The sequence below is a fragment of the Salmo salar genome, chromosome 10, assembly GCF_965601325.2.
Source record: "Salmo salar chromosome 10, fSalSal1, whole genome shotgun sequence".
Lineage (NCBI taxonomy): Eukaryota > Metazoa > Chordata > Actinopteri > Salmoniformes > Salmonidae > Salmo > Salmo salar.
The window spans coordinates 97,536,135-97,561,655 of record NC_138300.1 but is presented as its reverse complement, the minus strand read 5'-3'; the positions used below and the strand labels follow the sequence as shown (position 1 = coordinate 97,561,655).

The 25,521-nt window shown below is 44.8% G+C and overlaps 1 protein-coding gene across 3 annotated transcripts in view; it reads right to left on the bottom strand.

Annotated features, from left to right (window-relative positions):
* LOC106561231 (SH3 and multiple ankyrin repeat domains protein 3) overlaps positions 1–25,521 on the bottom strand; it is a 308,236-nt gene that overhangs the window by 74,437 nt on the left and 208,278 nt on the right. For all 3 annotated transcript variants that reach the window (XR_014379094.1, XM_082957270.1, XM_082957271.1), the window contains exons 12-13: positions 25,123–25,304; positions 502–615 (exon numbers count right to left, since the gene is read on the bottom strand). Coding sequence is in view for 2 of the 3 variants with exons in the window: in XM_082957270.1 (XP_082813396.1) it covers positions 502–615; positions 25,123–25,304 (296 nt within the window). In the remaining variant the exon portion in view is untranslated. The remainder of the gene's footprint in view (positions 1–501; positions 616–25,122; positions 25,305–25,521) is intronic.

Below are 25,521 nucleotides of genomic sequence, written 5' to 3'. Positions count from 1 at the left end.
ACCAGCCTGTTCAGCACCGTGGACAGCACCTATAGTTCCACCAGCCTGTTCAGCACTGTGGACAGCATCTATAGTTCCACCAGCCTGTTCAGCACCGTGGACAGCACCTATAGTTCCACCAGCCTGTTCAGCACCGTGGACAGCACCTATTGTTCCACCAGCCTGTTCAGCACCGTGGACAGCACCTATTGTTCCACCAGCCTGTTCAGCACCGTGGACAGCACCTATAGTTCCACCAGCCTGTTCAGCACCGTGGACAGCACCTATTGTTCCACCAGCCTGTTCAGCACCGTGGACAGCACCTATAGTTCCACCAGCCTGTTCAGCACTGTGGACAGCAGGAAATAGTTCCACCAGCCTGTTCAGCACCGTGGACAGCACCCATAGTTCCACTACCATGTGGACAGGGCTAGGTAACCCAAGTAAGTTCACACAGTGAATAGTGAGAGTGTATGTTGTGTATGCCCGTGTGTGTGTTCGTAAATGTTCTCCAGTCCTTACCTAGCCGAGGGTCATACTGTCTCATCTGAACCTCTTCCACACAGTCGGCAGGGAACCAGCCTGTTCTCCCCTTGACTGTGCCCTCCCAGAAACCTCCTTCTCCTATACTCAACACTGACACAGGGGGAGAGAGAGAGACAGAGAGAGAGAGAGAGATACGGAGAGAGACAGACAGACAGACAGACAGACAGACAGACAGACAGACAGACAGACAGACAGACAGACAGACAGACAGACAGACAGACAGACAGACAGACAGACAGACAGACAGACAGACAGACAGACAGACAGACAGACAGACAGAGAAAGAGAAAGAGAGAGCAAAAATAGTTAAATACAGCATATGTACAGTACATTGCAGGTTAACAGATGAGTCTCCACTGTGGCTGAAAGGGAAGTTGATGTCACAGAATGTTGAGTGGAGTCAATATTCACACAGTTCTTGTATCCTTTGTGGATAAAGTGGAGACAATTTAATGTTTTTATTTAAATATTAACCTTTATTTAACCAGGAAGTCCCATTGATGTCAGAAGGCCTCCTTACCAAGAGATACCTGACATTTTATTTCCTCAAAATAACAGACACATACCCAACACTGGCAATCACGAAGTAGCTAGCCATCAGATATTGCATTAGAAGGGGATGTGTGTGCTCTTAGTCAAGGCTAAGAACTTGTGTGTGTGCGTGTGTTCATGTGAGCCCTGCTGTGGTAATTAGAGATGAATGTATGGTTGATATTGATCTTCGCTGCAGGACTGAGACAAGCGCTCATTTCCACTAAGCTCATCCATTACCCCAACACACACACACACACACACACACACACACACACACACACACACACACACACACACACACACACACACACACACACACACACACACACACACACACACACACACACACACACACACACACACACACTTACCCCTAGCACACACAGGCTAACAAGAAGGCTAAATAGCTGAACACACATATATTCTGGCACATACACACACACACACACACACACACACACACAGACACACACACACACACACACACACACACACACACACACACACACACACACACACACACACACACACACACACACACACACACACAAGAAAACACACAAACACACACACACACCAGAGAACACCAGCTGGAACTCTGGCTGTGCTCCACTGAGCCTCATCCTTCCATGGTTGCTAGGTTACGACAAAGTCAGGTTGCAGCATGTGGCTGGTCTGGAGAATGTTAGAATGATGGAATGTTAACATGTTGGATTATTGGGATGTCAAAATGATTTTTTGTGAATAGGAGGAACTCACTCTGTGAGCGACAGTTGACTTCTTACATCACAGGACAGGGGACGTCACAATAATTTGGCAACTGCACTAGCACTTCACTAGCCTCCTAGTTCACATCTGCTACATTACCAATAGAAAATCAGCAAGGAACCAGACGCCCAGTCCCAGAACTCTGAGCACAGGCAGGGATCACTATGATCGGGAAAAGCAGTTGCATCGACCCTTTCTGGTGGAGGAAACATGCTCTGATCCCTCTCTCTGATCATAGCTTAAACCTGCATCATTGTGAATCTCCTGCGTATACACCCTCTCTACCTCTATACGCTAACTTGGCACAGAACCAGTACACAGCAGTAAGCCATCAGCTTGCCTTCACTCCATTCAGAAACGTGTCAACAGTGAAACGTGGTAGACCTTCAGGGAGCTGATCCCCCCCTCTAATTCCCCTTCTCCAGCTGAATACACCCCGTGCTAGCTGTAATCAAGGACCAGGAAACCAGCCTGCCAATTAGCAGACAGCCACTCTAAGCTCCTCAAAAACCCCACAGCATCGCGTCACCACTTAATCCTCTCCCTGATATCAACTCATATCCCACATCAACATTCATACTTCAAATTAAATGTTTCATCTGAGTCACTCCATACTAACACCTCAAATCACATGAACATTGTATTCTATTCATGACAACTATAGTCGACTCTGCTTATTTCTGATGAATGTCAACTATTGTAAGAATGTATGTAAGAAAAGTGAAACTTTGAATAAAAGTGTGGAGGAATGTTAAGTATCCTTTGGAGTCATGTTTTCTATTCCAACACTGTCACGCCCTGATTGGTTCTGCTCCCCATAACTCAGTCACAAGACATGAGTCAACGATTTAACTGTCATGGATCCCTCCGGAACTTTCATTACGCACACCCGGCCCCTATTCCCAGTGATTAGTAATTGTATAAGTGTGTCCTTGGTTTACCATTGTGCTGTCGATTATTGTTACAATGTCCGTTGGTTCGTGTGAGTACCTGTTCTATTCTGCCTTGGCTTTCATGCCCTTGTGGATTGTGCAGATTACGGGTCTCGTCCCGTGTGTTAATCATTGTGCTCTTGTGTTATTTATTCGAGGTACTCCTCTTTTGTTTGGGTTTCAACCCTGTGTTTTGTATAGTGTTTGTTTGGTCTTCGTCCCCGTGCCTTTACACGGCACGCCGTAATTTGGGTGTAATAAAAAAAAACGATTACGCATTCCTGCGCCTGTCTCCTGAATCATTTATACCAACGTGACATTAACAGTGTGCTTCATGCGACAGGCTCACCAATCAAACTGGAAAAGATTTCACATGAACATGAACACCATGCAACGACCCCTGACAGTGCCGCAACCACAACCCGGCTGACCAAAGATGACCATGATCGATCACTCTGGAGAGAGTGAAAGAGAAGAGAGAGGGGGGGGGGGGGGGGGGGGGGGTACAGCAGATGAAGTACACTTTATAAAAACCTCAAAAAACCCTGGTCCCTTGAGACACACACACAGAAAAAAAACTAACCGATACAGACACGTTCACACAGAACAAGGCCTGTTTTAAGAGTGTCACCCTTGTACTGCCACTCTCTTGTGGCGTGTGCCAAGGCCTGGTTGGCATGCCACATGACTACTGTCCGCGGGAAACAGACGTTGGCACTCAGTGGCCCTGAAACAGAGCTGTGTGTGTTTAGTGACTAAGTGGCACCAGAGTTTCTTTCACTACCCAGGATGCACTGGGAGAAAGGCCAGAGAGAGGGAAAGAGGGAGAAACATAGAGGGAAGAAAGTAGAGAGAGGGAGAAGATATTAAGGAATTATAGAGAGTTCAAGAGGAAGGGAAGGAGGAACATGGGGGAGAAATAACAGTGAGAAAATGAGGGAAATAGAACTTGGGGTTGATGGAGAGGAGAGAAGAAGCATAACCAGAAAAGAATAACAGTGTGTTGTATGATGAGTGACTGAGTCAGTGACTGAGGTTAAAGCCAAACGCTCATGGTGTAATACAGTGTAAAGCTACACTAGCCAAACAGTTCACAATCAACACCTCAGCAGGACATAGATCAGCCAAACACTGGACAACAACTGCTACAGTACTACACCACCACAGGCTTCATACGGGTTCATAATCACCTCTACAGGTACACAGCAGTGGGTGACAGAGGACAGATGATTACAACACAGGGTTTCAGTCACCTCATAGAACAATAACAAATGCTTTGGTGGTATAGTGCTTTAAACTGGGTTTCAAAACATTTCACTTAGTAAAGCGGCAGAAACTCAACTAATGTTGAATGTGTAGCAGGCAGCACAAGCCGTAGGAAACAGTCATAGCTGCAGCAACGGGTCATAGTTCCCATTATATTCTATGGGAAGAGTTAGTTATACTGGACTGTGAACACAACAGTCTTTACACCTCTGAGAGCCAGGGTGTTATGCAGTCATTCCGCTGTAACTATAGCTGGACAGCTATTGTTCCACACACCATTTTACTGTTTCTGACAGGGACAGGCCCAATTAAATACTAATAAAGTCATCATGCGCAGGGGATGGACAAAGAAAGAGGGAGGGAAAGAGAATGAAAGACAAAGACAAATAGAGGGATGGTGAGAGAGGTGAGAATGAAAGGGAGCTGGAGAGAGATACTGTACAAAAGGAGCGGAATAACCCTCATCAGAACTTAAACTATCATTGGAAGGTTATGCATTTGACTGAGGTGTGTGTGTCTGTATGTATTTCTTTGTATGTAGAGTATGTAAGTGCAGTAGTAAGTGTGTGTGTGTGTGTGTGTGTGTGTGTGTGTGTGTGTGTGTGTGTGTGTGTGTGTGTGTGTGTGTGTGTGTGTGTGTGTGTGTGTGTGTGTGTGTGTGTATGTGTGTGTGTGTGTGTGTGTGTGTGTGTGTGTGTGTGCGTGTGCGTGTGTGTGTGTGTGTGCGTGTGTGCGTGCGTGCGTGTGAGTGTTGTACAAAGTGTGTGTCAGTGTCCTGTCTGAGGTTGCCTGCGGTTGAGTGTCAGGATGCCTGGTCCAGAAATAGCATCAGTGGCGATGCAGAGTTATTTATACTCCACACACATCCTGCCCTGCCTGCAAGCTCCACCGCATCCCCACCAAACGCGCGTGTGTGTGTGTGTGACGACCGACAGCTCATTTTAATTTCAGCCAAGCCTCGCGCTACTGCTCAAAGCTGAGTCATTCACACACACATAAATATTCACTCTCCCCCCGCACACACTAAACCATACTCTCGCTCTGTCTCTCTTGCTCACTAACACACACACAGCAGTATACCGTGCATTTGGAAAGTATCCAGACCCCTTGACTTTTTCCAAAAATAATTACGTTAAAACCTTATTCTAAACTCGATTAAATGTTTTCCCCTCATCAATCTACACACAATACCCAATAATGACAAAGCAAAAACAGGTTTTTAGAAATGTTTGCCAATGTATAAACCCCCCCCCGAAAATATCAAATTTACATAAGTATTCAGACCCTTTACTCAGTACTTTGTTGAAGCACCTTTGGCAGCGATTACAGCCTTGAGTCTTCTTGGGTATAACGATACAAGCGTGGCACACCTGTGATATTAGATTGGGTTCAAGTCCGGGCTCTGGCTGGGCCACTCAAGGACATTCAGAGACTTGTCACGAAGCCACTCCTGCGTTGTCTTGGCTGTGTGCTTAGGGTTGTTGTCCTGTTGGAAGGTGAACCTTCGCCCCAGTCTGAGGTCCTGGACGCTCTGGAGCAGGTTTTCATCAAGGATCTCTCTGTACTTTTCTCCGTTCATCTTTCCCTTGATCCTGACTAGTCTCCCAGTCCCTGCCTCTGAAAAACATCCCCACAGCATGATGCTGCCACCACCATGCTTCACTGGTTTTCTCCTGACGTGATGCTTTGCATTCAGGCCAAAGAGTTCAATCTTGGTTTCATCAGACCAGAGAATCTTGTTTCTCATGGTCTGAGTCCTTTAGGTGCCTTTTGGCAAACTCCAAGCGGGCTGTCATGTGCCTTTTACTGAGGTGTGGCTTCCGCCTGGCCACTCTACCATAAAGGCCTGATTGGTGGAGTGCTGCAGAGATGGTTGTCCTTCTGGAAGGTTCTCCCATCGCCACAGAAGAACTCTGGAGCTCTAGCAGAGTGACCATTGGGTTCTTGGTCACCTCCCTGACCAAGGCCCTTCTCCCGCATTTGCTCAGTTTAGCCTGGCGGCCAGCTCTAGGTAGAGTCTTGGTGGATCCAAACTACTTCCATTTAAGAATGATGGAGGACACTGTTGTCTTGGGGAGCTTCAATTTTGTAGACATCTTTTGGTATCCTTCCCCAGATCTGTGCCTCAACACAATCCTGTCTCAGAGCTCTATGGACAATTCCTTCAACCTCATGGCTTGGTTTTTTCTCTGACTGTACTGTCAACTGTGGGACCTTATATAGACAGGTTTGTGCCTTTCCAAATCATGTCCAATCAATTTAATTTACCACAACTATTCGGCCCAGTATTAAAAGTTATATATATATAAACTTCCTATAGCTCGACAGTTTAGAAGGTCCAGAAAGGTACATTATCAGGCCACTTATATGTTTTGTAAGGATGTATCGGTGCTAAGATAGGCCCACCACTGGAAAATAGTGATGGGCTTCTTCTGACACTGAGATGCGCTGTCTCTCTCTTCTTTCCAACTCCCCGCCAGTTCTTAATGCTGTAACCTATTTACATTGACTCTCCGCCAATAGGCTATAAGTAAGAAAAATAAGTCAAAATAAGTGTCCAACAAGCTATTGTCGTCTGGCTTTACCTGGGACACAAGATTTAAAAGGAATAGCCGAGGCAGCGGAGAGGCCAAATGTGTAACTGCGAAACAGAACAATGAAGACAGACAGGCTTGAGATGTGTAGCCTAAGTTAGAAGTGTATGCATATTAGCTCATAATTATATAATTAGCTCAATATTAGGCTTAATACTGCAGTGAATATATCCAGTCAATTTAAACTGCGAAATAAAAAAAAGTTATCAGATAATGAAATCAGAGGTAGCATACACTGTGTGCTCTCCCGAGGCTGCGCTCCCAGTCCCGGGGCACGCAGTTTGAAAAGCTACACTATTGATTATTGGGCTCCCAAGTGGCGCACTGCTCAGTGCAAGAGGCGCCACTACAGTCCCTGGTTTGAATCCAGGCTGAATCACATCCGGCTTGGAGTCCCCATAGGGTGGCGCACAATTGGCCCGGACAACATTTGATATAATGACAGAAGTGAAATGGCATGTTCTGTTCGTCATCCCAATCACATGCACATGCTTTTACCACCTATTACAAGCACAGTAATAACCTATGCAAAACCAGATTTGTGAAACAACCTAAGTCACTCACTACACATGGCTTGGTGGGGTGGCACAATGTAGGCTTAAGCTACCCTTCAAATGTAAGCCTACATATTAGGCCTGCATTAATTGTGGTAGTGTGTTGTGAACAGAAGAGAAGTGCAGGCAAAACCTTGGAAATTAAGATTACAAATAAATTTTATGAGGAGCTTGTTGTTGGAGTTCTTCTTGCAGACCGACACAAATAATTGGCACAGCTACATAAATAATCGTCGCTACATTACATAGACGTGTAGGCTACACTTACATGTACAACGTTTTACAATCATCTACTTTGTCACATATGCGTTATTTGACTCGAGAACCAACAGTGAAGCACTCTTTCCTCAAATAACAACTTTGCCGTGAAGGGGGTTTTGAACTCGCAGCCATCATACTTTGTCATCGCTGGGCTTACCGCCTTAGTGGATCACGCCACCAATTAGAGATAGCAGTAAGGGTAGCATCTACAACTTTATTTACGATGTAAACTTACATGTTGTAAGTGTGGAATGCTGTGAAAGCACATGTCAAACATTAAGGATGCATCAATGCAATATTGGCACACAACATTTTGTTATAGACCAACAGAACAAAAGTAAACCTTGAATTTGTAGGTATAAAATACCCCTCTGCTGGTCAGGGTTTTTAAGAAAAGCCATTGGTTGGTGGATATAAAGTCTAAGATCTTTGATATGAGAGAGAGAGAGAGAGAGAGAGACACAACACTGACAGAGAATACAACACTAACGTACTCTATGTACTTTTCCACCACAGGGACATTGGAGACCATTTGCATAGTGAATACTGTATGCAGTACATACTGTACATGTAGTATAGCATACAGGTTGCACATTTAGCAGTACAATGCAGCATTTGGGTAACACACTATGACATTACTATGGTTACAGTGGTTGATGTCCACCATATGCATATGCAGAAATCATCAGTTCACCTACTCTGAGTCTCACAAAGACAACGTGGGGTTTGGATTTTTGGTTCCAAAGGACAGATTGCCACCGGTCTATGCTTCACAGAGTGCCAAGAGTGTACAGCTGTCATCAAGGCAAGGGGTAGCTCCTTTGAAGAATCTCAAATATAAAATATATTTAGATTTGTTTAACACTTTTTTGGTTACTACATGATTCCATATGTGTTATTTCACAGTTTTGATGTCTTCACTCTTATTCTACAATGTAGAAAATAGTAAAAATAAATAAAAACCCTTGAATGAGTAGGTGTGTCCACACTTCTGACAGGTACTGTATGTTCAGTAATTGATCATGACACAGAGAAAATATTACAGATACTGTATGCTATGTCTAGTGTGTCTGAGTACAGTCTGACTACAGTCTGACTACAGTCTGTGTGGAACTGCTGTGGGTGGGTGGAAGGTGATGAGTAAGGCATTTGTTCAGTATGATTTTGTGTGTGTTTGTGTGTGTTTGTGTGTGTGTGTACAGGGAGCATTCCAATAACCAGAGTGCAGTTGTTATTAGATTGGGAGCCCTGCACGCTTTATTAAACCTTGGTTCAATCCGCAGTAATAGAGAGAGAGAACAACTGCATCTTCTCGAACACACACACACACACACACACGCGCACGCTCACACGCACGCACACACACACACACGCACACACACACGCACACGCACACACGCACACACGCGCACGCTCACACGCACGCACACACACACACGCACGCACACACTTGGGATGCAAGTCTCAAGGTTTATTCGACTCCATATCCGTAGTCTCTCTAAACAGGTGGGTTGCCTCTGACAATGTACAAATGTTCCAGCGTACACATCTATACTTAGACCAACGTCAGTTTGCCAGAAAGGAAAGGGCGGAGTTGGGACATCCGTCCACAGCCATATCGGTTTATGTCCTGCTGTAAATATTTCCGGTAGCTAGCTAGATGAAGCTAGCAGAGGATATTTTCAATGAGTGTATTTCACAAGTGAGTAGATTGCATGTGCCATGCCATTAGCGTTACAGGCTCACAACCACTGCCTGGCTGTGGCTAAAATGAGCCTAGCTGTCTGTGTCCGCATTGTGTCTGCTGATGTATCACCAAACTGCTGATCTGTAGGAGAATTGTCTGTCTGAAGAGCACCCTTCCCCCAAAAAAACATTATTCTCAAGAAAATCCGACATAAAGCATTATTTGTTAATTATTTGTTACTTTTACTTCTTATTTTAAAAATTTTTTTTTTTTTAACTGCATTGTTGGTTAAGGGCTTGTAAGTAAGCATTTCACTGTAAGGTAATCACTGTCCCTGTTGTATTCGGCGCATGTGACAAAGAAAATGTGTTTTGATTTGAGTATAGGACTGATATCTCTCATCTTTTCACAAGCAGAAGATGAATTGGATGAGGGGATGAGATAGATCAGAGGTGAGGAGGAGTAAAGGGGGATTGAGGAAGGAATGGAGGAGCACAGTGGACCCCTAAGGCACAGACCAGTGTAGTTGAATAAAGGAGTGAAAGTGAGCGGAGGGACGGATAGTCACACTTTCCTGAGACTGAGTCTCTGTGTGTATTTGTGTTTTTTGTTTTTTTCTGTGTCTGTGTGTGTGTGTGTGTGTGTGTGTGTGTGTGTGTGTGTGTGTGTGTGTGTGTGTGTGTGTGTGTGTGTGTGTGTGTGTGTGTGTGTGTGTGTGTGTGTGTGTGTGTGTGAGCGCGTGTCTGTGTGGTGTGTGCTCTCAGGGCTCCTTCAGTTCAGAGAGGGCTGGGGAGTGGTGCAGTCCCTACCTCATCTGTATTCAACACACACTGTAAGAGAGAGAGAGAGAGAGAGAGAGAGAGAGAGAGAGAGAGAGAGAGAGAGAGAGAGAGTGTGAATGAGTGAGTGAGTGATAAGATGATTCAGTCAAGTAAAAAAGAGAGTGTAACACAGAGGGAGCTTTATTTATGAATGACAGAGGAGGCATGTACAGCAAGAGAGCAGGCGGAGAGGAAAAAGGGACAGAAGTAAGAAAGAGGTAGAGAGGTTGGAGATGGGAGTGTGAGAGTAGTGGAGGAGGGAGGGGAGAGAAGGAAGGGGGAGGAAAACTCCAAGTATGACTCAGAGGGAGCCCTTCTCTCTCATCTCCTCTCTTCCCTCCCTCCCAACCTTGAATGGATCTACAAAACTCTCTCGTTTTCATTCTCTCCCTCTATTTCATGTATTATCTTTTCTCTTGTCCATTTCTCCATTTCTATTGGCCTCCAGGTGAAGACAAAAATAGAGTAGCTAAGGCCAATTTGGATGCCTAATAACTCGTACCTTTCCTTTCTATCTTTCTCTTTTATTCTCACCTTAATACACTCACTAGCTCATGCTATGTGTGTATACCTTCTTGCTGCACAGCCTGGCTGTGGATAAAAACCTGTGAAAAACAGGAACACCTTCATATTTCAGGTTTAAAAGAACATGACTAGTGTTTGATAGAGATTGCGTGTTGAGTGATTACCTATTGAGAGGTCTTAGATCATTGACAGAGTGTCTCTTAATCTCTCATAGACGTCTTTCATTTCTGTGTGTGTTTGTGTTTGTAGGTGTGCTAACTGCAGTTGATTGATGGTGTTTACTCTGATACATGATCAGACTTTAATGAGCTGGACTGTTGCTCCTCGTAAACACTCACACGATGACATTGGCTGTCAATAACTGCGTGTGTTTGTTTGTGTGTGTGTGTGTGTGTGCGCATGTGTGTGTGACGTGTTTGTGTGCATTCATAACATTCAGTAACACATAGTGATACACAGTGCCACAGTAACAGTGTCAGGGCAGGGCTGACAAAGGGAAGGGGCCTGAAGTCCATATGGAGACACTGCAGGATCTAACAGTTTCACTGTGTGCTCCCTGCTACGGCTCACTATCTGGACTTACACCGCCTTCGGAAAGTATTCATACCCCTTGACTTTTTCCACATTTTGTTAGGTTACAGCCTTAGTGTAAAATTGATTCAATCGTTTTCCCCCCTCATCAATCTACACAATACCCCATTATGACAAATCAAAAACAGTTTTTTAGAAATTTTTGCTAATTTATAAAAAATAAAAAACGTATATCACATTTACATAAGTATTCAGACCCCTTACTCAGTACTTTGTTGAAGCACTTTTGGCAGCGATTACAGCCCTGAGTCTTCTTGGGTATGACGCTATAAGCTTGGCACACCTGTATTTGGGGAGTTCTCCCATTCTTCTCTGCAGATCGTTTCAAGCTCTGTCAGGTTGGATGGGGAGCGTCGCTTCACAGCTATTTTCAGGTCTCTCCAGAGATGTTCGATCGAGTTCAAGTCTGGACTCTGGCTGGGCCCCTAAAGGACATTCAGAGACCTGACCCCGAAGCCACTCCTGGGTTGTCTTGGCTGTGTGCTTAGGGTCGTTGTCCTGTTGGAAGGTGAACCTTCACCCCAGTCTGAGGTCCAGAACGCTCTGAAGCAGGTTTCATCAAGGATCTCTCTGTACTTTTCTCCGTTCATCTTGCCTCGATCCTGACTAGTCTCCCAGTCCCTGCTGCTGAAAAACATCCCCACAACATGATGCTGCCACCACAATGCTTTACTGTAGGGATGGTGCCAGGTTTCCTCCAGACGTAACGCTTGGCATTCAATGTCAAAGAGTTCAATCTTGGTGTCATCAGACAAAATAATTTTGTTTCTCATGGTCTAAGAGTCCTTTAGGTGCCTTTTGGCAAACTCCAAGCGGGCTGTCATGTGCCTTTTACTGAGGAGTGGCTTCCGTCTGGCCACTCTACCATAAAGGCCTGATTGGTGGAGTGCTGCAGAGATGCTTGTTCTTCTGGAAGGTTCTTCCATCTCCACAGAGGAACTCTAGAGCTCTGTCAGAGTGACCATCAGGTTCTTGGTTACCTCCCTGACCAATGCCCTTCTCCCCCGATTGCTCAGTTTGGCCGGGCGACCAGCTCTAGTCTTGGTGGTTCCAAACTTCTTCAATTTAAGAATTGATGGAGGTCATTGTGTTCTTGGGGACCTCCAATGCTGCAGAAATGTTTTGGTACCCCAGATCTGTGCCTCAACACAATCCTGTCTCGGACCTCTACGGACAATTCCTTCGATCTCAAGGGTTGGTTTTTGCTCTGACATGCACTGTCAAATGTGGGACATACTATAGACAGGTAGGTGCCTTTCCAAATCATTTCCAGCCAATTGCATTTACCACAATCAAGTTGTAGAAACATCTCAAGGATGATCAATGGAAACAGGATGCACCTGAGCACAATTCGAGTCTCATGAAAAAGGGATTGAATACTTAAGAAGGTATTTCCGTTTCTTTTTTTTTTTAAATTTGAAAAAAAATCTACAAACCTGTTTTCGCTTTGTCATTATGGGGTATTGTGTGAAAACTTCTGAGGATTTTTTGTTGTTGATTTAATCCATTTTAGAATAAGGCTGTAACGTAACAAAATGTGGAACAGGTCAATGGGTCTGAATACTTTCCGAAGGCACTGTAAATACACACATATGCAGACACCTGTCAGTCACTCCGACATTGCTCGTCCTAATATTTACCGTTGAAGTCAGAAGTTTACATACACTTAGGTTGGAGTCATTATAACTCGTTTTTCAACCACTCCACAAATGTCTTGTAAACAAACTATAGTTTTGGCAAGTCGGTTTTGGAAATCTACTTTGTGCATGACACAAGTCATTTTTCCAACAATTGCTTACAGACAGATTATTTCACTAATAATTCACTGTATCACAATTCCAGTGGGTCAGAAGATTACATGCACTAAATTGACTGTGCCTTTAACCTGTTGGGTCTAGGGGGCAGCATTTGCACGTCTGGATAAAAAAAATGTACCCGATTTAATCTGGTTACTAATCCTACCCAGTAACTAGAATATGCATATACTTATTATATATGGATAGAAAACACTCTAAAGTTTCCAAAACTGTTTGAATGGTGTCTGTGAGTATAACAGAACTCATTTGGCAGGCAAAACCCTGAGACATTTTCTGACAGGAAGTGGATACCTGATGTGTTGTATTGACTTTAAACCTCTCCCATTGAAAAACACAGGGGTTTAGGAATATTTTGGCACTTCCTATTGCTTCCACTAGATGTCACCAGCCTTTACAAAGTGTTTTGAGTCTTCTGGAGGGAGATCTGACCGAACAAGAGCCATGGAACGGTGATGTCCCATTAGACACCTGGCGCGCTACTTCATGTTGGGTACCCTCGTTCCAATACGTTATAAAAGGCTATGCATTCGTCCACCTTGAATATTATTCATGTTCTGGTTAAAAAAGGCCCTAATGATTTATGCTATACAACGTTTGACATGTTTGAACGAACGGAAATATATTTTTTCCCCTCGTTCATGACGAGAAGTCCGGCTGGCTTACATCATGTGCTAACGAGACGGAGATTTTTGGACATAAATGATGAGCTTTTTTGAACAAAACTACATTCGTTATGGACCTGTGATACCTGGAAGTGACATCTGATGAAGAGAATCAAAGGTAATGGATTATTTACATAGTATTTTCGATTTTAGATCTCCCCAACATGACGTCTAGTCTGTATCGCAACGCGTATTTTTCTGGGCACAGTGCTCAGATTATTGCAAAGTGTGATTTCCCAGTAAGGTTATTTTTAAATCTGGCAAGTTGATTGCGTTCAAAAGATGTAAATCTATAATTCTTTAAATGACAATATAATATTTTACCAATGTTTTCTAATTTTAATTATTTAATTTGTGACGCTGACTTGACTGCCGGTTATTGGAGGGAAACGATTTCCTCAACATCAATGCCATAGTAAAACGCTGTTTTTGTATATAAATATGAACTTGATAGAACTAAAAATGCATGCATTGTCTAACATAATGTCCTAGGAGTGTCATCTGATGGAGATTGTAAAAGGTTAGTGTATCATTTTAGCTGGTTTTATGGTTTTGGTGACCCTGTCTTTGACTTGACAAAACATTACACACAACTCTTGTAAATGTACTGTCCTAACATACTCTAAATTTATGCTTTCGCCGTAAAACCTTTTTGAAATCGTAAAACGTGGTTAGATTAAGGAGATGTTTATCTTTCAAATGGTGTAACATAGTTGTATTTTTGAAAAATTTGAATTTTGACATTTATTTGGATTCAAATTTGCCGCTCTTGAAATGCACCTGCTGTTGATGGAGTGCACCACAGGTGGCACGCTAGCGTCCCACCTAGCCCCAAGAGGTTAAACAACTTGGAAAATTCCAGAAAATTGTGTCATGGCTTTAGAAGCTTCTGATAGGCTAATTGACATAATTTCAGTCAATTGGAGGTGTACCTGTGGATGTATTTAAAAGGCCTACCTTCAAACTCAGTGCCTCTTTGCTTGACATTATGGGAAAATCATAAGAAATCACCTGGTTCATCATTGGGAGCAATTTACAAACGCCTGAAGGTACCACGTTCATCTGTGCAAACAATAGTACGGAAGTATGAACACCATGGGACCACGCAGCTGTCATACCGCTCAAGAAGGAGATGTGTTCTGTCTCCTAGAGATGAACGTACTTTGTTGCGAAAAGTGCAAATCAATCCCAGAACAACAGCAAAGGATCTTGTGAAGATGCTGGAGGAAACAGGTACAAAAGTATCTATATCCACAGTAAAACGAGTCCTATATCGACATAACCTGAAAGGCAGCTCAGCAAGGAAGAATCCACTGCTCCAAAACCACCATAAAAAAACAGACTAAGGTTTGCAACTGCACATGGGGACAAAGATCATATTTTTTGGAGAAATGTCCTCTGGTCTGATGAAACAAAAACAGAACTGTTTGGCCATAATGATCATCGTTATGTTTGAGAAAAAAGGGGGAGGCTTGCAAGCCGAAGAACACCATCCCAACCGTGAAGCACGGGGGTGGCAGCATCATGTTGTGGGGGTGCTTTGCTGCAGGTGGGACTGGTGCACTTCACAAAATAGATGGCGTCATGAGGACAGAAAATTATGTGGATATATTGAAGCAACATCTCAAGACATGTCAGGTGCGTCGTAAAAAGTGGACCAAAACGCAGCGGGTACGTGAATGCTCATCTTCCTTATTTATTTGGAAAAAAAAGTGAACACTTAACAAAAATAATAAACAACGACGAAAACAGTCCTGTAAGGCTAACACAGCTATACACGGAACAACTACCCACAAAACCCATAGAAAAAACCCCTACTAAATAGGACCTTCAATTAGAGGCAATGAGGAACAGCTGCCTCCAATTGAAGGTCAGCCCAATTAACTAAACATAGAAATAAAGAACTAGAACGAACATAGAAATATATTAACATAGAAATAACCCCCAAAAAAACGAAACACACAAAACAAACACACCCCTGCCATGTCCTGACCAACTACAATAACAAAATGACCCCTTTTCTGGTCAGGACGTGACAGTACCCCCCCCCCCCCGCCCCCAAAGGTGCAGACACCGAATACACCTAAACCATATGACACAAACAAAAACCCCACAACAAAAACCCCAAAACTACAGGGAGGGAAGGGAGGGTGGCCACCGTCACCGACAGTTCCTGTGCAAACACCCACCCCCCTTCCCCAATACTCCCCTCTACGGAGGTGGCTCTGGTTCTGGCCCTAGTCCCCAACCTAACCTGTCCATCCCCGCTGAAGGCTCAGGGCTGAGGCGCGTCGCTGGAGACCTCGGGCTGGAGGGCGTCGCTGGAGACCTCGGGCTGGAGGGCATCGCTTGGCGGCTCCGGACTGGAGGGCGACTCTGGCGGCTCCGGACTGGAGGGCGACTCTGGCGGCTCCGGACTGGAGGGCCGCCTCTGTCGGTTCTGGACTGTGGGCAGCCTCTGTCGGTTCCGGACTGTGGGCCGCCTCTGTCGGTTCCGGACTTTGGGCCGCCTCTGTCGGTTCTGGACTGTGGGACGTCGCCGGAAGAACTGGACGGGGCAGTGTCGCCGGAAGCTCTAGATGGGGCACTGTCGCCAGAAGCTCTAGACGGGGCACTGTCGCCGGAAGCTCTAGACAGGGACTGCGCACTAAAGCCTTGGTGCGTGGGGCTGGCTTTGGAGGCGCCAGACTAGGGACGCGCACCATAGGGCTAGTGCGAGGAGCAGGAACAGGACCTACTGGACTGGGCAGGTGTACTAAAGGCCTGGTGCATGGGGCTAACTTTGGAGGCGCCAGACTGGGGACGTGCACCACAGGGCTAGTGCGAGGACCAGGAACAGGACGTCCTAGACTGGGCAGGTGCACTAAAGGCCTGGTGCGTGGGGCTGGCTTTGGAGGCGCCAGACTAGGGACATGCACCACAGGGCTAGTGCGAGGAGCAGGAACAGGACGTACTGGACTGGGCAGGTGCACTAAAGGCCTGGTGCGTGGGGCTGGCTTTGGAGGCACCAGACTAGGGACGCGCACCACAGGGCTAGTGCGAGGAGCAGGAACAGGACGTACTGGACTGGGCAGGCGCACTAAAGGCCTGGTGCGTGGGGCTGGCTTTGGAGGCGCCAGACTAGGGACGCGCACCACAGGGCTAGTGCGAGGAGCAGGAACAGGACGTACTGGACTGGGCAAGCGCCCTAAAGGCCTGGTGCGTGGGGCTGGCTTTGGAGGCGCCAGACTGGTGACACGCACCTCAAGGCTAGTGTGAGGAGCAGGAACAGGGTAAACTGGACCCTGGAGATGCACTGGAGGTCTGGAGCATACGGCCTGCACAACCCTTCTTGGCTGAGTGCTCACCATAGCCTGGCCATACTGAGGAGCTTTCAGCCTTCGAATGCTCCTGGGAAATACAGTGCGCATTTCCGCATAGCTCGGTGCTTTCTCGATCCGTCGCGCCCCGCATTAAGCACGGGGAGTTGGCTCAGGTCTACAACCTGACTTAGCCATACTACCCGTGTGCCCCCCCCCCCCCCCCAATGTTTTTGGGGCTGCATCTCACACTTGCCAATCTCTGCGTATAACGCCTCGTAATGGCGCCGCTCCGCCTTGGCTGCCTCCAGCTCCTCCTTAGGGCGACGGTACTCCCCAGCCTGGTGCCAAGGTCCTGCCCCATCCAGGATCTCCTCCCAGGTCCATGACTCCATATAGTTCCTCTGCTGCTCCTTCCTCCGCTGCTTGGTCCTCGTTTGGTGGGTAGTTCTGTCAGGTGCGTCGTAAAAAGTGGACCAAAACGCAGCGGGTACGTGAATGCTCATCTTCCTTATTTATTTGGGAAAAAAAGTGAACACTTATCAAAAATAATAAACAACGACGAAAACAGTCCTGTAAGGCTAACACAGCTATACACGGAACAACTACCCACAAAACCCATAGAAATAACACCCCTACTAAATAGGACCTTCAATTAGAGGCAACGAGGAACAGATGCCTCCAATTGAAGGTCAGCCCAATTAACTAAACATAGAAATATAAGAACTAGAACAAACATAGAAATATATTAACATAGAACATAACCCAAAAAACCCCGAAACACACAAAACAAACACACCCCTGCCACGTCCTGACCAACTACAATAACAAAATTACCCCTTTTCTGGTCAGGACGTGACAAGACATCAGTCAGGAAGTTAAAGATTGGTTGCAAATGGGTCTTCCAAATGGACAATGACCCCAAGCATACTTCCAAAGTTGTGGCAAAATGGCTTAAGGACAACAAAGTCAAGGTATTGGAGTGGCCATCACAAAGCCCTGACCTCAATCCCATAGAAAATGTGTAGGCAGAACTGAAAAAGTGTGTGCGAGCAAGGAAGCCTACAAACCTGACTCAGTTACACCAGCTCTGTCAGGAGGAATGGGCCAAAATTCACCCAACTTATTGTGGGGAAGCTTGTGGAAGGCTACCCGAAACGTTTGACCCAAGTTAAACAATTTAAAGGCAATGCTACCAAATACTAATTGAGTGTATGTAAACTTCTGACCCACTGGGAATGTGATGAAAGAAATAAAAGCTGAAGTAAATCATTCTCTCTACTATTATTCTGACATTTCACATTCTTAAAATAAAGTGGTGATCCTGACTGACCTAAGAGAGCTAATTTTTACTAGGATTAAATGTCAGGAATTGTGAAAATCTGAGTATATATGTATTTGGCTAAGGTGTATGTAAACTTCCGACTTCAACTGTATATATTTCTTAATTCCATTATTTTACTTTTAGATTTGTGTGTATTGTTGTGAATTGTTAGATATTACTGCACTGTTGGAGCTAAGAACACAAGTATTTCATTACACCCATAATAACATCTGCTAAATATGTGTATGTGACCAATCAGATTTCATTTGATATGATTTGACACACAAACACACACACACACACACCACACACACACACACACACACACACACACACACACACACACACACACACACACACACACACACACACACACACACACACACACACACACACACACACACACACACAGTACGGGATGGCTATAGAGTAATCCTGTCAGGAATGTCAGGGTGCTTACACTTCTGTTCCTGATGTAATGTTCATCTTTATTTATACCGATTAGCTTTGTGTGTGTGTGTGTGTGTGTGTGTGTGTGTGTGTGTGTGTGTGCGTGCGTGCGTGCGTGCGTGCGTGCGTGCATACGTGTGTGTGTGTGAGTGAGATAGAGGGACAGATGGTGTGGTCAGCAGGGTGCAAGTGTGTGTGGGCGGGTTTTTGCTACCTGCTGCGTCTCTGATTGGACAGAGAGAGGTCAGCTGTGACACTCTCGTCCTTCCCCCAGGCCACTGACCCAACAGATATCAACGCACACACACACATATGAGTCTTAATACGGTCTTAATAAACTTTATCCCCAAAGGTCACTATGACCTCGCACCCAGTACCTTTCTTTTTTTCCCACAAATTCCCCGATCCCTATTGCCTGCCACCCCCTTCTCAGGTATCATAATGTAGGCTGAAATAATTCCTATTTTACATCTGTGTTAGAGAGGGAGTGTGAACTGTGTAGCCGTCACTCACTGTGTATGTGATAGGTGAGTCATTCCATGTCATTTCAGCAAGCCACTGATCTCCGATTTTCTGAAATTGTCTCTGTAGTTAGAAACAGATAAGATTAGCATTCCTGCAACATTATTTTGTCGAAGTATAATTTGATCCCTGAGAAATTAAGCTAATTGGTTACACTCAAATTGACCTTTTTCTAACAATGAGTAAGACAAAGAAATTATCAAAATCCACCCACGAACCCCAACAACCCGTATACAGTATCAGTTCTCTATGTCTGCCAAGTAGGATGGAGCTGCGGCTTGGAGTATTGTTTCTTCATCCTATGTAATGCATTCTCAGTGAATTTGGCAATGTTTTCTTTCCCCTGTTCAAAGAAATGTGTTATTGAAGTTATTAGGTTTATGTCCCATCATACATCCATACATATTACCAGGTTCTGACCACTAGATTCCTCATGTCTAACTCATTGGTACTATATTTATTGAATATTATACGAATCCTATCAATTAAAATGGCCAATTTGGATGCAATCAATTAGCTTACTTTCTCAGAGATGAAATTCTATTTAAAAAACATAATGTTGCAGGAATGCTTTCAGAACAATCTGATATGGTGGTTGTCAAAACCCAGGTTTCAGATGAAAAACACACACACACACACACACACACACACACACACACTTATAAAATGTATAAACTGCAATGGGCAAAACATTTTTGAGAACATACTTGAAAATACACTACCCACTACAATCTGAATTCATTCTGGCCATTCAATGTCCCAAAAACAACATTTAAAAAAAGCAGAGGTATAAGTGACCTTTGAGACAATTCAAATTACACTCCAGAGAAGGATAATTTTGTGTTTTTTTGTCAGTTTTTTTAAATGGTAGGATTTAACCTATACATTTGCTTTTATTATTCATGAAAATTGAGTATTTCATTTTAAAGGACAACAATATGCTACATCTGTGTTGTGTTAGTGTGTTCAGCACCTGTTGCTTAGTTACGGACAGATGCATTCTGGTCTCAGAAACAGCTACATCTGTGTCTTCAAAATTGGAATATAACGCTGTGTGTGTGTGTGTGTGAGTGTCTGTGTGTGCATTGTCACAATGCTGCATTCCAATGATCTATTGTGCTTATCTGAGAGCCCATTACAGCACTCAGTTCTAGGCTAACAACACACAGACACACACAGACAGACAGATGTGTGCCTCTGTGCCAGCACGCTAGAGAAGCCCTGAGCAATGAAGGCTCCAGGTTTACCAAGTATTAGCCCTGAGCCAGAAAGAGTCGAGGTTTACCAAGTATTAGCCCTGAGCCATGAAGGGTCCAGGTTTACCAAGCATTAGCCCTGAGCCATGAAGGGTCCAGGTTTACCAAGCATTAGCCCTGAGCCATGAAGGGTCCAGGTTTACCAAGCATTAGCACCAGTGGAAGGTTTGAGCCTTGTATAACTGCAGTAATGGTTAAATCACCCTGCATTCCCCTTGAGATCATTAGTAATGCCTGTCTTTTGACCATGTACGTGTGTCTACTGGCTTGTGTGCTTGCATGTGAATGTATATGTGCGTGTGTGCGTGCACGCGCTCCAGGTATCCGCCACTGGCCACAGCAGTGTTAATATTCCACACACACTGGGCGCGGCCTGAGACCATTAATCATGTTTGTGAATGTCTAATCTCAACGTTATTTGGTCGGTTTCATTTTCCCAGCTGTCTAGAAGATTTACAATGGTGTGCAGAGGAGAGGTGTGTGTGTGTGTGTGTGGGTGGGTGTGTCCGTGCGTTTGTTTTAGGTAGAATAGCCTGTAATGTAATGGGTTATGTTGCAGGATGTACTTTGTGTGTTTAGTTGTTGTGTGTATGTTACCGCGGTGTGTGTTAGAGTGCATGTGTTTGTGCATGTGTGAGTGTGTGCGTGTGAGTGTGTGTGTGTGGTCTAGTGGCTTGAACAGGTTACAGGGAAAGCGTCTCTGTTCGTTTCCATGATGACAGCAAGTGGCCTATAGAGATGTGTCCATCCTGGTGATGCTATCTGATTACTGAGAGGTAGAGGGAAAGGAAGGCCCCTGGGGATTGTCAACTCTAACATATCCAATGGTTCAAGACATAAACAGACACCCTACTCCATCCCCCACCAACACACACATCCAGACACCTCTCTTCATCAACACATATTGATTTAGGCTCCACACACACACACACACACACACACACACACACACACACACACACACACACACACACACACACACACACACACACACACACACACACATATCAGATGACTGTTTGCTGGGTTTGTGGTCCAACAGTGGTCACAGAGAGTCTTGGGGTGTCTGTGGAGGTACACTCACATATATGGATACTACAATAGACTATGCATCTGTGGGCTATTTCCACTATCCTTCTGTAGACTAAAGTACAGACAAGAGAAGGAATAGAATTTACCTTGCTCTTCTTCATCAGATTGGGAGTCAGCTACACAGCATTTTGAGGAAAGATATATTACATGTGAAAGACTGACAACAGGTGAAAGACATCGAAAGCGTCAAAAATAGATTTGGTGAAACTATGCACATATTACAGTAAAAGATGTACAAAACTGGTCATGTACTTAAACAGAGTCAAAACTACAACAGGCCCTTATACCAACTACTACACAGTGCTAACCATGATTATACCCTCTGCCACTACGCCTAAACACTAAGCACCAGTTTCCAGGATTGATCAAGACATTTAAATTGTTTTTTAGTGCAGGACAAAGCTTAATCTGTGTCTGGGAAACCGTCTCTTAAGAGTTTCTATTGTACAGTAAAAATGCCTGGAGGCCGTAGAGTTGCACAGCTGTGTTTACCTTCTGATCCCTGAGAAACACCATTCTCTACAGGCCAGAGAGTACACAAGACCATGTTAATCTATACTATCTGTTTTATATCAGCCCTGGTCTAAAGGCTACAAAACCACTTCACAGCTCACCCGACATACCAAACAACTAACAGGGTTAGCCTAGCCACAATGCTAATCCTCAGGGGGAAGGCTAACTAGCTATGCTACCAAACACACAGTGGGCTATGAGAGGAGAGTTAGCATGCAGGCCTGTTGGTTTTACCCAATCTCAGGGACTCATACAGGTGTTCCTCTGTTGTCACAGGATGAAGGGATGAGAGAGTGACAAGAGAAGAATAGGGGGGATGATGAAAGGGAGGAGAGATGTGAGTGAGTAAATGGAGGTTCAACAACAAAGTAAGTCAGGGACACCAATCTACAAAACCAGGCACTTGAAATAACAGCTGTTACAGATAAAGCTGGTTAAAGTAGGGCATTGATGTTTAAAGTGAATAGTACTCTTACAGTGTAAAAGGTAGAAGACAACCTTCTTTATTCTTACAAAGGGGGTGGGGGAGAGTATCCCTGTCCTTCAATGGCATACCTTCACACTGAAACTGAACATGTGCTCTGGCATCTGCCAACCTTTTCTCCCCAGGAATATAGCACGGTAGAGAAGCTTCCTGTCTTTCCCTCTCCTCTTTTCTCATCCTCTCTTTCCTCAGTGTAAATGAGGCCTGTAACTATTAGCAACTCATCCATTCATGAATGCAGATGAGATGGAATGTATTATGAATCAAAGTGGAGACCATCCATCCACAGAGACTGGCCTCTAGTCACAACATCCCTCCATGCAATGTGAGGTGGACTGGTCACTACAGGCTAGCAGCAACAAGACCAGGTGGAGACTAGCAAAACTGAAGAGTGAAGAAAATATTTTGCCCTCGCAGGCCCACCCATGGCTGTACCCTTGTCCAGTCATGTGAAATCTATAGATTAGGGGCACATTTATTTACATTTATTGAATTCCTTATATGAACTGTAACTATTTATTTTTTCAGAATACATGGAACCCAAAAGGGTGGAATCAAAAAGTGGTCTCCTTGGAACCAAAAGGGTTCTCCTATGGCGATAGCCGAAAAACCCTATCGGAACCCTTTTTTCTAAGAGTGTACAGTTAGAGCCATGCTGGTCATTATTATGCAACACTGCCAGATGGCTCAGTTGGCTGGAGTGTGGTGCGGCAACTCCAAGGTTGTGGGTTCAATTCCAGCATGAGCCACATGTACTGACCGTAACAGTTGAGAGCATATGCTACACACAGTGTCATGTATTGTCATTCAAATTCACATAGCCTTGCCACTGCAGGACTGGTGTGTAACAGTTCTGTTGACTGCATTCTCAATATAATGTACAGTATGATTTCTCAGGTTGGTGTCCATGTGAATAACCTTGAAAATAGCATAAGATGAATGCATTTAATTGTGTATGTGTGTTCAACAGAGATGGGAAGTTCTTAAGGTGGGAGAAGGGATTTACTCATCATGTCAATGTCATTATTATCAGACTGGGTCCCTGAGTTCCTCTATTCATAGTACTCACCACACTGTTGTTGTTTTCCACAACATCTGCCTGGGCGTCATAAACAACAACAGTTTGCATCAACATCAAACACACAGTCTAGGGGTGGGAGTGTCTCACACCAAATACCAGGACGTGGGGTAAGGAGGTAAGTGCGGTGTCTGTGGCTTTCGGGGAGAGGTGGTTGTGGGTGTCTGTCTAAGAGACTGTAGGAGAGTAAAAGCAGTGAACACATTTCACCCTATAGGGATGTGTAGAAGAGTGAAGATAAACTATGTTGCACACAGGAAGAAGAATCACTCTGAGGAGGGAGTACAAGGTGTATGCTCTTGCCCAAACTGTATTCAACCCCTAACCCCTATGTACTTGTGGATATCTGGAAGGCTTTGATAGATGTAAATTACATCACACTGCTTGCTTGGTGAGCACTGCTTCCTCCAATTCAGCTCATACCGAGACTCAAACCTAGGACCTCTGCCTCGCCAACACACGTGACCGCCCTCCTGAAGCGTCTTACCCAGTCGTGCCACCGAGAAGCTAGATATTCGGTAGTGTAAGTGGAGACACTTCAGGCTGAGGAGTGAGTTTCACAGATCCTCATCTGCTACATCAACAATATGGTGACAAAATCCAGCGGAGCTATTACAATATTGGTTACACCTATCAAATCCTATCAAATCCTATCAAATGTGCATATGGGTTAAGGGCTAGGTATCAATTTGGGATTGGGCAATAGAGGCCATGCACTTAAAGGCAGCAACTTATGTAGAATACACACACCAATTGTACACACACACACTCCCTCCTCAACCAACAACCAAACACTACAGTTGTCTGGGGAACGAGAGGTCTGGGTTTGGATATAGAGGAGATTGGGAGAGAGAGAGACGGGGTGACAGTAATGTTGAAAAATGTTGTGGCGTTTTACCTTCTACGTCATTAGAGTCATAGTCTGGAGTGAGGCATGGATGGAGAAGAGAACACACACACCACACTGTGACTACAGCACCATTAGGACTAGGAGCTGCAGAATACATAGACAGCCATGACAACGCTGATGAAGAAAGACTGACTTTAAAAGCACTTCAGATGCATTAGATAACAAATGTACCACTCTCCAGTGGTGAAGTGACATTACAGAGGCATGAACAGAATGAGAGCAGTGGAGTGACCTTTATCCATGTCATGTAAGTATAATGTATGGATGACCCGTCCTTTTAGCGCTGTAGTACCTCTACTGTTAAACACAGCTTCTGTCACATCCATTTACCTACATACACCTGTGACAAGAGTAGTGGAAGTGGTTTGGTGAATCACACTCGTGTGATGTCTGACCATGTCTATGACTAGAGACTAGAGCCAGACTTACTCAGCATATAGTTTTTCACATTATTTTATAGAAAGAATAAAAGTTTGTGTTCCTAATGCAACAGTAAGATTTGTTGGTTTCCTAAAATGAGATATGTCCGTTTTATCATTCTAAATTCCTTCATACATCTGAGACCTCTAGAGTTTAATGAAACACATGTGAAAAGTGGTCATACTAGGTCATTACAAGTCATTATAACCACTTTATGAACAGTCATAGTGTACTAACCTTTCACTCTCTCTCCACGGTTCAGCTGGATCTCTCCCTCGCCCTGTGGTGTGTACGGTTTGACCACGATGAAGGTACGTCCCGGTACGGCGCTGTAGAGTTTCCGCTTGGGCCCGCTGGCACCGGCAATGGCAGGAGGGGTGTGGGTGGGGGGACTGGGGTCCCGCTGCACCGTACCCGGGCTGTAAACAAAAACATAGGTTACCGTGGTAATGCCAGGCAGCTGGTAGCCGAAGCCGGTGGTTACCGACATGGTCGGTGGCCAAGGGGACAGTAACACAGCAACAACCTGACGGTTGTCACAGTGACCAGTTAGATAAGTCTGTCCGAGTGGTCAACGGTCCCAAAGCAAACCTTGAGGGAAAGTCATGGGATGAGAGGTCACGCCTCCTCCCCTCC